The 11,389-nt window shown below is 53.6% G+C and overlaps 4 protein-coding genes and 12 non-coding genes across 16 annotated transcripts, besides 9 other annotated features; all 16 read right to left on the bottom strand.

Moving 5' to 3' along the window:
- Positions 1 to 1,462: a sequence feature (heterozygous, non-Esmeraldo-like haplotype).
- On the bottom strand, positions 22 to 83 carry Tc00.1047053510183.1. The gene has a single exon (XR_008255648.1). It is a non-coding gene; the product is annotated as an H/ACA snoRNA, TC10C1H2 (small nucleolar RNA).
- On the bottom strand, positions 132 to 221 carry Tc00.1047053510183.2. Its single transcript, XR_008255655.1, has one exon. It is a non-coding gene; the product is annotated as a C/D small nucleolar RNA (snoRNA), TB10C1C3 (small nucleolar RNA).
- Positions 286 to 308: a microsatellite.
- On the bottom strand, positions 992 to 1,058 carry Tc00.1047053510183.3. Its single transcript, XR_008255656.1, has one exon. It is a non-coding gene; the product is annotated as an H/ACA snoRNA, TC10C1H1 (small nucleolar RNA).
- On the bottom strand, positions 1,096 to 1,185 carry Tc00.1047053510183.4. Its single transcript, XR_008255657.1, has one exon. It is a non-coding gene; the product is annotated as a C/D small nucleolar RNA (snoRNA), TB10C1C1 (small nucleolar RNA).
- Positions 1,160 to 1,606, bottom strand: Tc00.1047053510183.10 (uncharacterized protein; the record flags this gene model as incomplete). Its single annotated transcript, XM_801624.1, has 1 exon — positions 1,160 to 1,606. One exon carries the CDS (start codon positions 1,604 to 1,606, stop codon positions 1,160 to 1,162), a length of 447 nt encoding a protein of 148 aa, XP_806717.1.
- On the bottom strand, positions 1,209 to 1,265 carry Tc00.1047053510183.5. The gene has a single exon (XR_008255658.1). It is a non-coding gene; the product is annotated as an H/ACA snoRNA, TC10C1H3 (small nucleolar RNA).
- On the bottom strand, positions 1,345 to 1,417 carry Tc00.1047053510183.6. The gene has a single exon (XR_008255659.1). It is a non-coding gene; the product is annotated as a C/D small nucleolar RNA (snoRNA), TB10C1C4 (small nucleolar RNA).
- On the bottom strand, positions 1,450 to 1,511 carry Tc00.1047053510183.11. The gene has a single exon (XR_008255649.1). It is a non-coding gene; the product is annotated as an H/ACA snoRNA, TC10C1H2 (small nucleolar RNA).
- Positions 1,463 to 1,553: a sequence feature (areas merged during assembly that could not be assigned to a particular haplotype. This can correspond to areas where the two haplotypes were merged or to regions with more than two copies in the genome that were merged during assembly.).
- Positions 1,554 to 2,728: a sequence feature (heterozygous, Esmeraldo-like haplotype).
- Tc00.1047053510183.12 lies at positions 1,560 to 1,649 on the bottom strand. The gene has a single exon (XR_008255650.1). It is a non-coding gene; the product is annotated as a C/D small nucleolar RNA (snoRNA), TB10C1C3 (small nucleolar RNA).
- Positions 1,714 to 1,736: a microsatellite.
- Positions 2,418 to 2,484, bottom strand: Tc00.1047053510183.13. The gene has a single exon (XR_008255651.1). It is a non-coding gene; the product is annotated as an H/ACA snoRNA, TC10C1H1 (small nucleolar RNA).
- Tc00.1047053510183.14 lies at positions 2,522 to 2,611 on the bottom strand. Its single transcript, XR_008255652.1, has one exon. It is a non-coding gene; the product is annotated as a C/D small nucleolar RNA (snoRNA), TB10C1C1 (small nucleolar RNA).
- Tc00.1047053510183.15 lies at positions 2,635 to 2,691 on the bottom strand. Its single transcript, XR_008255653.1, has one exon. It is a non-coding gene; the product is annotated as an H/ACA snoRNA, TC10C1H3 (small nucleolar RNA).
- Positions 2,729 to 2,855: a sequence feature (areas merged during assembly that could not be assigned to a particular haplotype. This can correspond to areas where the two haplotypes were merged or to regions with more than two copies in the genome that were merged during assembly.).
- Positions 2,771 to 2,843, bottom strand: Tc00.1047053510183.16. The gene has a single exon (XR_008255654.1). It is a non-coding gene; the product is annotated as a C/D small nucleolar RNA (snoRNA), TB10C1C4 (small nucleolar RNA).
- Positions 2,856 to 11,389: a sequence feature (heterozygous, non-Esmeraldo-like haplotype).
- Positions 3,118 to 5,637, bottom strand: Tc00.1047053510183.20 (dipeptidyl-peptidase 8-like serine peptidase, putative; the record flags this gene model as incomplete). The annotated part of the gene is made up of 1 exon (XM_801625.1): positions 3,118 to 5,637. The coding sequence occupies one exon, from the start codon at positions 5,635 to 5,637 to the stop codon at positions 3,118 to 3,120; it is 2,520 nt and encodes an 839-aa protein (XP_806718.1).
- Positions 6,150 to 6,183: a microsatellite.
- Positions 6,372 to 6,440: a sequence feature (CT-rich).
- Tc00.1047053510183.30 (hypothetical protein, conserved) lies at positions 6,639 to 10,121 on the bottom strand (the record flags this gene model as incomplete). The annotated part of the gene is made up of 1 exon (XM_801626.1): positions 6,639 to 10,121. One exon carries the CDS (start codon positions 10,119 to 10,121, stop codon positions 6,639 to 6,641), a length of 3,483 nt encoding a protein of 1,160 aa, XP_806719.1.
- Tc00.1047053510183.40 (hypothetical protein, conserved) lies at positions 10,417 to 11,382 on the bottom strand (the record flags this gene model as incomplete). The annotated part of the gene is made up of 1 exon (XM_801627.1): positions 10,417 to 11,382. The coding sequence occupies one exon, from the start codon at positions 11,380 to 11,382 to the stop codon at positions 10,417 to 10,419; it is 966 nt and encodes a 321-aa protein (XP_806720.1).

The raw sequence follows: 11,389 nt of genomic DNA on the forward strand, positions 1-11,389 counted from the left end.
GTGGCGCAGTGCGGACGCTCGTCTTGCACGTCACCCGACCGCAGAGCAACTCGTTTTTACTCGGACGGCTTGAAATGAGTGCTTCGCACGGCGGAACAACGAAGAAAATGGATGGGGCGGGAACGGTCGGGCTCAGATGTTCTTTCTCGATATTCTTTTTCATTCGCTGCTCACTCATGACGGTTGTCGGTGTGTCGCGATGCGAAGTAAATGGTCATCACAATCCTCGGCCAGGCGTCTAAGGAGAGGGAGGGCAGCGTGTAGAAAGAGGGGGAGGTGAAGGAGGTGTGTGTGTGTGTGTGTGTGTGGGAGTCAGAAGCCGACGAGATGCGTCTGTGCACACGGACACGGCGGTATTGCAGCGTTGCCGCTCCAATGCGCCGAGGCCAGCGCTGGCTCGCTCGCTCGCGCAGCTTCCATTTGTAAGCCCTCTTCTGCGTTCGCCGCTCATGGCTGTACGTGCGCTTCGTATTGCCCAGGACGTTGTGTGACCACCGGGTGGGGAGTCTCGCGCCATACGGCACGGCCCGCGCAACTGCTGCAACGGGATCCACCCGGAAGGGGATCGACCGCGACAGCCGGTGGCCCCGCACCGCAGAGCGGCGCAGGCTTTTACTGCGGCGCAGGTCTCCCTGCGCGAGGCACTTGCTGCCTTTGGGGTGCACGGGCGAGGGACTTTGGCTCGGGACCCGCATGCGCGCGGCGCCCCGTGGAGCGGCGGAAGCATCTTGTGGTGCGCGGCTGCGTGTGTTGCCCGCAATGGGTTTGCTTGCGCAACGGCTGCGGCTGCGGCGGCAACGGCACTCTGGCGACGCGCTGCGGCGCCGTGTCGCATGTGGCACGGAGCCTCACGTATCTCATCATCCTCGACCACGGAAACAGGCGCATTGAAGCGTAGGTGCATCTCTCTCTCTCTCTGTGTGTGCGTGTCGGTGTGTGCACAGCGGCGGCAGACATCCTCGCTGTCCTCTTCTCTCCCACCTCACTTCTCTCTCCCCCGGTGTAGACGAGCGGCTCGCGGTGACGCACTGAGGGTCCGCTCGCTATTAAAGGGGATGGCGGGCACGGTCTCGTGGAGGCGGTTGGGCTGGGCGGCATCAGCGTCACTATCTAACGATTTCTCCGTTGGCTCTTCAGTGGCACACTCAGATTTCCCGAGTTACATACATAAGAAGCTCCTCATCACGTGCTGCCGGCACACCGCGTTCTCTTGGACCATTTTGTTGAACCGCACGAGGAATGGATGGCAACCCTCTGCGGCCTGCCACGTTACTGCCTGCGTGGGCACGCGGAAAGATGGGAGGTGTGACATGACAGGTACGGGCTCCTCCTGTCTGTCGCATTGATCAGTGCCGTATAACAGCGATGCATCAGGGTTCAGACTCGTCTTCCAATAGTAAAATGGCAACCTCATCATGATCGTGAACAGTGGCGCAGTGCGGACGCTCGTCTTGCACGTCACCCGACCGCAGAGCAACTCGTTTTTACTCGGACGGCTTGAAATGAGTGCTTCGCACGGCGGAACAACGAAGAAAATGGATGGGGCGGGAACGGTCGGGCTCAGATGTTCTTTCTCGATATTCTTTTTCATTCGCTGCTCACTCATGACGGTTGTCGGTGTGTCGCGATGCGAAGTAAATGGTCATCACAATCCTCGGCCAGGCGTCTAAGGAGAGGGAGGGCAGCGTGTAGAAAGAGGGGGAGGTGAAGGAGGTGTGTGTGTGTGTGTGTGTGTGGGAGTCAGAAGCCGACGAGATGCGTCTGTGCACACGGACACGGCGGTATTGCAGCGTTGCCGCTCCAATGCGCCGAGGCCAGCGCTGGCTCGCTCGCTCGCGCAGCTTCCATTTGTAAGCCCTCTTCTGCGTTCGCCGCTCATGGCTGTACGTGCGCTTCGTATTGCCCAGGACGTTGTGTGACCACCGGGTGGGGAGTCTCGCGCCATACGGCACGGCCCGCGCAACTGCTGCAACGGGATCCACCCGGAAGGGGATCGACCGCGACAGCCGGTGGCCCCGCACCGCAGAGCGGCGCAGGCTTTTACTGCGGCGCAGGTCTCCCTGCGCGAGGCACTTGCTGCCTTTGGGGTGCACGGGCGAGGGACTTTGGCTCGGGACCCGCATGCGCGCGGCGCCCCGTGGAGCGGCGGAAGCATCTTGTGGTGCGCGGCTGCGTGTGTTGCCCGCAATGGGTTTGCTTGCGCAACGGCTGCGGCTGCGGCGGCAACGGCACTCTGGCGACGCGCTGCGGCGCCGTGTCGCATGTGGCACGGAGCCTCACGTATCTCATCATCCTCGACCACGGAAACAGGCGCATTGAAGCGTAGGTGCATCTCTCTCTCTCTGTGTGTGCGTGTCGGTGTGTGCACAGCGGCGGCAGACATCCTCGCTGTCCTCTTCTCTCCCACCTCACTTCTCTCTCCCCCGGTGTAGACGAGCGGCTCGCGGTGACGCACTGAGGGTCCGCTCGCTATTAAAGGGGATGGCGGGCACGGTCTCGTGGAGGCGGTTGGGCTGGGCGGCATCAGCGTCACTATCTAACGATTTCTCCGTTGGCTCTTCAGTGGCACACTCAGATTTCCCGAGTTACATACATAAGAAGCTCCTCATCACGTGCTGCCGGCACACCGCGTTCTCTTGGACCATTTTGTTGAACCGCACGAGGAATGGATGGCAACCCTCTGCGGCCTGCCACGTTACTGCCTGCGTGGGCACGCGGAAAGATGGGAGGTGTGACATGACAGGTACGGGCTCCTCCTGTCTGTCGCATTGATCAGTGCCGTATAACAGCGATGCATCAGGGTTCAGACTCGTCTTCCAATAGTAAAATGGCAACTTCATCATGATCGTGAACAGGGGCGTGCTGTAAGAAAAAGCAAATGTAAGAAAACAAAAAAAAAAGAAATCAATTGCAGTGTTGCTGATTAAGAAGATGGTGAGGCAGAAGGTCAGCAGGACAGATATTGACGGTTTTTATGAGGCCAAATATTTTGGCGGTAATAATCGGCCATGGTCATTTTTCGATCTCTTTTTGCTGTTGCTAACTACGCCAACCCATTGCATCACTTGAAGCCGCCTCTCCGTGTGCAAAGCGGCAAACTAAGGTTGTGGGTGGATCTCACAACATTTCTACCAGTATTTTTATCAGCATCGCGTCATGATGGAGACGAGAGACTTTTTTTTGTCGAAGCCCATGACGCTCACCCGGGTAAGTGAGGATACTGAACGGCTTTCCCGCAGCAACCATTGCGTTTATGAGAGCGCAGGAGTGGGTGAAGTGAACATTCTCATCCAGAAGACCATGGGCGATGAATAGACGATTCAGATCATCCGGAAGGCCGGTAACAAATTGGCTAATTGTACTTTTTGTGTACGCAGCGCTTTTGACGTTCCTCTTTTGGGCTTCCACGGCGCCAACATCACTGGCATAAAGCTCACCCATGTATCGCTCCGTGTATCCCGTGTCGTAAAGCGTCCAATCAGTCACTGGAGCGCCGGCAAAGCCAATCTTAAATGTATCGGACGCCTGTGACATCGCCAGAAGCGTTGCATACCCTCCGTAGGACCACCCAAAGATGGCAATTCTTGTGGGATCGGCAATAAAACCGCTCGGCTGGAGGGGAGAAGCTGTGACATGTTTTGCAAGGTCTACGTAGTCTGACGTTTCAAAGTTCCCCATGTTATGCTTGCAGATACTGAGATCCACCAGGCCGTTGGCATTACTCATTTGCCCGTCTGCAACCAGGACGGAGATGCCGTTCTTTGCCATAACCTGAAAAAGTGGCTTGCAAATAAGTTCGTAGTCATTTTCGTAAACCAGCTGGACATGTGGTCCGCCGTAAACATACATGGCTAGCGGAGCTGGCGTGCCCGGGACAGCGGTGGGCGACCTGAACAATCGACCACTGAGAGGAACACCGCGTCGGCTTATGGTGGTGACAAGTTCGGTCTTGATAAGGTCATCACTGTGCAGAAACGAAATTGGGGTGCCTTTTCCTTCATCAACAGCACCCTTTTTGTCGCTATCCTGGAACTTTGTTTGAACGAGACGCCGTGATTCGGGTGAAAGAAGCGAGGCAATGTACAACTGTGGGGGTGTCTCTGCTGTGCTCGCAACATAGCAGATGTAGCCGTTCCGAACAGTGAAACTGTACACGTGTTCGTGAGAAGGTGACAGTCGTGTGAGTTGCGCGGCTGTTGCGGGTTCCACGGAAGAGAAGCCCAGCGGAACACTGTAAATGACATTACCAAGCCTGCCGTCCGCATTTGCCATGAATACCACACGGTCCTGCAGCAGCCGTAAGCTGCCGGGCTTTGCGTTCCAGTTTCCTTTTGTCAGTGGACGCCATTCTTCCTTGCTGTCCGCCGCCAAATCCCGCACGTAAATGTGCCAATTTGCCTCCTTTGTTTCGGTGGCATGGCGGAGAAGAACGTCGTGGGTGCTTCCAAAAAGAATGGGAGGACCCCGTGGTACGTCCACCCATGCCCACGGGATGTGCTCCTCACACTCCGTGGTTAACGAGACCATTATTTGTGTCGTTGTGTCCCTGTTCGCAGGATCTGTGAAAAAGTACGACGACAGCGCCGTGACGTCCACCTCCGGCAGAGAGTCGATAAGGCATGACAGGACACAGTACCGCTCCTGCGTGCGACTGAGCAGCGAGAAATAAATCGTCTCATCATCCTTGAATCCAAAGCGGGGCATGTATTCTGCCCACGGTGCCACTGCTGCGATTGATTTCTCTGGCACCACACGGAAGCATTTGGTTTCACGCAAGTACACGACGAGCAACGTCCGAGCATTGGGATCCCCAACCCAGGCATATGGCATCGTCTCCACACTTGATTTGTCACTGCCGTCGATGAGGGATACGTTTTTCAGTATGGATGTATCGGTGTAACTGAACAATACATAATTCTCCGTGGCGTAGTGTCCTGTGTAGCGACCAAACTCCTCTTGCATAATGTAATCGGCTGTTCCACATTCGTGCATTGCATCTCCAAAGTTTGTCACACACTCCACCTCGACATGAATGGGAGCCGCACGTGTATCATCCTGCTCCACGACAGTTGCAATATACAAGTTACTTCCATACACAAAGCTGATGACGTTGGGTGACCGTCCGGCATTCCCCCCTGTGCTTCCGGGCTTTTCAGGGTACTGGAGGTGCTGGAGACAGAGAAACGGCCTCTTCCTATCGCCAAAGTGGCGCCGAGACTCCTCTTCGTCGATGTAATCAAAAATATTCAAAGGAGGCCTGGCATTTGACGGACGGTACATGAACATGCTCGTGCCAGAGGTATAAAACACGGTGCCGTCGGAGGGGACGATTTGATAACCACTGATGCCGCTCACATGGCTGCGAAGCCGTTCGCGTAGTAATTCCTCCTCCTTGGACTTTGGCTGAGACTTCGTGGGTGTACTCTCGCACCCCGCATCTTCCGGTGGTGCAATGACACGCCTTGGAATTGCGTTTTCATCCACGAGACTCACGGCGTACAACTCCTGTTCGATGCCCTGCAGCCAGTAGAGCTCCTCGCCAACGATGCGCAGATTCTGCGGCTTCCCGGAAACCTGCAGGAGGCCATCCAAGGCCTTCAATTGCTCGATATAAGTTGTAAGAGGCACTGAAGACATCCCAACCCTCTTCAATTTTTTTTTTTTTTGCGTTATGTGCAGTCGATATCACACTTGTAATTTATATGCAACTCGGTCAAGAGGAAAACGCACACCAAAACCAACAATAAAAAAAAAATGAGATAAAGGACAAAGCCAAATTCCCTTTCCGCTTTTCGTGTGTTCCTAATGAGGTGAGGAGAAAAAGCCAACACATAAAAGGGAGAGGCAGCCGTTTTTCCACGTGTGTCTGCAGGGTGACACGCGGGGTTCGTAAGTGCTGTGTGTGTGGGGATCACACGTGGGAATCGGCGGGGCAACCTCCTCCTCCTCCCCATACCAGCAGCCAACAAACATGAGGGTCATCCCGTACTTTTTTCCGTTTCGTCTCGAAGCATTGTTTTCCTTGTTAGCATTACTTGGAACAAGCAGATAAAAGAGAGGCAGGAAGAATGGGGTGGATTTTCATTTGGTATGATTGGGTTGACTGAAGAAATAAGAAAAAACAACATACACACACACAAACACATACAAAACAAATAAATAAATAAATAAATAAATAAATAACGAGTAGACGTCTGGATGCGTCTGCGGAAGGCAGAGAAATGACACATGACGGCACGCACAAAAACCGCATGAAAAAACATCGGATTATGTCTCTTTGCTAATATAGGAATTAGCCGTAAAAATAGAAAAATGTTCATATGCAAATATTATACGTCAACTGCAAAACGTCCAATATAAACAAATAAACATTCTTCTTTTACCTTTTTTTTTTTTTTTCTTCATCCTCCTCCATTCCCTCTTTGTTTTACTTTTCCTTCGTTGTGTAATTTCATAGGATAATTCCGTGCGCTCATTTTCGCTCGGTTCGCTTGCTTTCATCATAATTTTATTAGTAAATAACACAAATAATGACGTATATATATATCTCAATCACAATGGAAGAAATATACAGAGAGCATGTATGCCAAATGCATGTGTACTGTGTGAAAACAACAAAAACAACAAAAAAAGGCACTTTAGGCAACGTAAACATAAGTGTCTCGTTCACTCCTTGCAATAAACTCACGTTCAATGAGTCGTGCCATGCAGCGCTTGAATACCGGGGCCGTGACCACAAAATGCGTCATGAGTAGTTCTGCAACGGAGGCAAAAAGATCGAAATGCGAAAGAGAACGTTTTTCCTTCATGATACGTACGATGCCCGCCTCCAGCTTCCTCAGCCGTTCCGTGTCGATAATGCCGTCGACCGTCATGACAATTGCCTTGCTGTCATCCGGGCCCTCCTGCAAGTACGGCACCCAGTGGTGCATCGCGTTTTCAACATCGATGACGACCTTCCGCTTCTTGCAGCCCTCAAACGATGCCGGCAAACCGTACGTGCTGAACCCACCGCCATCGCCATCACCACCGTCATTGCTGTGGCTGCTGGCGTGGACGGTTCGCCGCACGATGCGGTGCCGCACAAGTCCGCCCAAAACAGCAGCGAGGAGTGTCTTCGGCACATCGACAGGCAGTTTGCCGTGCAGAAAGTCTAACGTGCAGCGGGTGGGGCCTGACAATGACGCCGTGGTCGAGGAGTCGCCGTATCGCTCGAGTGCCTGCAGCAGTAGCAGACCGACGGGCGGCATCACCAGCTGCACACTCGAGGCAGCGTCGCCCGTACTCCCCCTCGCCGCGTGGCACACCACAGTAAGCACGCCACTTCCAAGCGACCACGAGAGCCGCCGCCGCTGCACCGCACCTCCTACCGCGGGGAGAGAGACGGGCCCAGGAGGAGAACTGCGGGAGAACCCGGCGCTTCGATCACCACCTGCACCACCCCCACCGCCAGCCGCAGTCAACACGTGATCATTCCGGGAAATCACATGACTCTCCTCTTCATCGTCGTTCCCGAGGCTCCCACGACCGCCAAAAAATCTGGCGTCACGACTCCCCAAAAGGGAAGCATTCAGTCTCAATTTGTTTCCCGATGCACTGCCTTCGGTAGTGTCAAAGCGCTTCTCAAATGACTGCATCGCGTGCAACATTCCCGCGTCAAACCACTCCTCTTCCTCGAAGCAACGCTGCACCTCTGACAGCCTCACCGTAACAAGAGCGTACTTCTCCCAGCGGATTCTGCAGAGGACTCGCACGTGTCGAAGAAGCTCAGACTGCTGCACGCCCCCGGTGTCGGGTATGATGCAGCGTGGATCCGTCATGCTAGCACGGACGTCACGGAGCAGCGCAAAGGGTTCTGCCGCGAGTGAATCCCCTAGACGTATTGCCATACGTGAAATGGCTTCCGTTTCGATATCCAACGTCAACGCGTGCTGTGCCATCATAAGCCGGGTTGCCAACAGGCCACAATAACAATTCACAAAAAGATCCTTCGAGTGAAGAAGAGAGGCAAGCTCTAGAATTGTGTCAAGGATCTCGAGATATGCGCCGCCATAGCCACGCACGTCATTGTCATCGTCACCATTTGGACCCCCATGCGAATTCCTCCCAGTCACCTGGGCATGAAGAGCACTTGCCAGGGTGAGTATTACACACGGCTCACGCTCCACAAAGAAGGTTTGCATGCCCCTCCGCACTGCGCGCAAAGTTGCGTGCGCACCCTCACACCCGGCTGCGGCAGACGCCTCCAGCAGCTGATTTGTCAGACGGAGGAGAAACACACAGCGCTGGTAAACGTCACGCGGAAGAGCCCGCAGTGGCGTTCCGGTCGTATGCGACTTCTGAAGGAGTTCCTCAAGATATCTGCGCACAGATGCCGCAAAACGCGTTTCAAACTCCGAGAGCAGCTTCGGCTCTGGGCTAAGAAAAAAGATCAGCGTTTCAAGCCCCGGCCTCAGCGGCAAACTACTAATATGTAAACTGTACTTGTTTTTGATGTTCTCCACCTCGCCCAGCTGCGACACTGCCTCACTAAAGGAACGAAAAACAATGGAGCTGTCGCGTCCCTCAGACATATCGTCCACGCTGCGCCACCGCGCGTGTCGGGAAGCAGAAAACAGTCGCCGTTCATGTTCCTCCTCGCACGCACATAACCACAGAGGTAGGGCCCACACATCAACAAATTGAAGCAGAACGACCCCTTGGCAGAACCCAACGGAGAATGCACGTTCCGCCTGTGCCACTCTTTCGCGTCCAGGCCCTGACAACTCATCCACGTAATGTGTTGTGCCGCCAAAGTAAAGCAGCATAGCAGCGCGCAGTCGCATGAAAGCATTGTTGCAGTTCTGCAACGCTACAAAGGCATCCTGAAGAGCTGGCACTTCATTTTTGTCTTTTCCATTGGACACGAGAAGAGGACCAAAGTTGCGGCATGCCAGTTCATAGCCGTGCTGTTGATTGAACTGAACGACCCCATCGGTAGCAAAGCGGGAAATATCATGAACACAACACTCATCCAACATTGAAAACACTCGACAGACCAGTGAAATGTCACGATCCCTTAAACGTCTCAATGCATCCAGTGACACTGAGGATGAGGAAAGGTCATTGAGACACTCCTGTCCTTCTACCTGAGTCAGCTCCACTGCCTTGAAGCCGTCAGGGCTCTGAGAGCCCTTTACACAATATTCAACCGTGCGGCACAGGACTCTACGTATCATCGTACTATTTTGCTCCAGTGTTGCGTGGACACAACTTCGCATGATACGCCATGCAATGTCGTTCATCTCAACATCCACGCGCAGAAAAACAACTTTCAGAATCCACCGCATTCGACAATAGTGCAGGGCGAAGGTGACAAGAGTGTGTAGGTCCAGTATATCCTCCACCTCCTCTTCCTTTTTCTTCCGCTCCTCTTCTCCATGAGGCCTTGCTCCGGAATTGCACTCACCTTCGCCATCTTTATGCGGCCGCAACTCCAATGATGATGCGCATGACGTGACTGTGACCAATGATCGCTCTCGAGAACGCTTTCTATCCGTCTCCGGCTCCGTCGACATCAGCCCCGCCAGCTCCGTCCACGGTCTGCTGTTGTTTCTCACAGCTTCTTCCCAAACATCCCTCAACTCATGGGACTTCCACCAAAGCAATTGCGGGGTCAACTCCTCAATGGATATGGCTGGGCACGCATGCAGACGATCGCCGCTGCTCGCACACAACCGCGCTACCCACGCCAAAAGGGACGAGACAAGCAAGTGCTGAAAAATGACAGCGTTCGACCAGAACTCTACTTTGCCGAAGGTGGAAAGCATATCATACACCCGTGCGTACAACACCGATATGTTGCTACTATCCGCTGCCTCAGTGAAGGCTGCCGAAGCCTCCTCCTCGACACTTCCTGCCACCACCATTCCCCCTTTGGTTTCCTTCGGTTGTGGTAATGCCTCACTGTCCTCATGCCCTCCAACCAGAGAAACTGAGGACGAGGACACTGCCCGGAGAATTTTACAAGAAATCTCAAACGGGTACAGCGCGTGAGTGTGATTGGCAAAGTGAAGGAGACTCCTGTTGATGGGGTCCCACTTACGCAGCCAGTGCACCAATTCCTTCACTTCCCCGCTCATTCTCACACCTTTCCCCCCTAACCCTGCCAAAACAAAAAAAAAAACATACCACAGTTACACGTGGACACCACAGAGAGAAAGAGAGAGAGAAGAAGGTAAATGGAGGAAAAAACAAACAAAGCGAAGGGAGGCGCAAAGAAGCAAAGGCAAATGCACCCGTGATAAATAAATGCCTCTGATTCTTTTTCAAAGCAACTGCGCCCGTGGGTATCTATATAATACAGAGTCTGCGTGTTCCATAAAAAAAAACAACATATTTTCAAAAATTTTTTTTTCTTCTTATTGAAAATTTACATCATAGATTGATGCCACTTGCAGCCAGGGACTGCGCCTGACCGTAGAGCTTCTTCGTGAATTTGCCCACGCGGCCGTGGTAAATCAGCCCACACGCCGTCCCGTCATGTGTTTCACACTTCCAACGATGCACACGCTTGATTTCTTCCGTTATACCATAGCCGTATCCGTCGCTCGTCCGCTTGTACATTGGGTTTAGCGACTTTATTGTCGAAACAAACTGTACAGATGGCAGCTGCTTCACAACCTTGGGCTCAATAATGAGCTTCCGCAGATACTCCGGCACGGTCTCTAGATCGACGCGAGCAGATATAATGCCTGGTACAGCCACATACTTCCCTTCCGCGTACTCCCAGACAAAGTCTAACCAGCGCTGCATGGATATTTGTACAGGAACCTCAATGAGTTTCATGCCCGCCAGTTCTGCCGGGTACGCAAAAAACCCACGAAGCTCCGGTGGCAAATCACCACGCGAGAAAAGGGGTTGCACGACGCCATGAATCACATGTAGCACGTAAGACCTCGGCGGTTTGCTCTCATCCGGCCACACAAGCGACATCAACTGCGTGGCGTAAATGTTGCTGGGGAACCCCTCAATCGGAATGACGGGGCGAATAAACGTGGGCTCCAGCAGCTCGTGCAGGCGCCACACACCCCTGATTGTGTCCGTCAAGAAGCCCTCGGTGTCGGAAACACACTCGTTCGCCGCTTCCATAGCCATTCGCTCGTGAAAGCGCATGAACACGTCAAACGTGACTCCGTTCTGCTCCTTCTCACTCTCACCAAACTGATACGCCAGCATCTCCAGGACTGCACCTGGCGACATGACCCCCTCCTTCACTCGCGGGTGCATTGAGACGTCAAAGACGCGGAATATCTCATCGATGCGGGGGAGAGCATCATCACCCTTCGGAGCCAAGGAGTGAAAAGCCTGCTCAACGAGTTCCAGCTGATAGGGCGTCAACATCTCTCCG

This window comes from Trypanosoma cruzi, genomic scaffold (genome assembly GCF_000209065.1).
Source record: "Trypanosoma cruzi strain CL Brener 1047053516661 genomic scaffold, whole genome shotgun sequence".
Taxonomy (NCBI): domain Eukaryota; phylum Euglenozoa; class Kinetoplastea; order Trypanosomatida; family Trypanosomatidae; genus Trypanosoma; species Trypanosoma cruzi.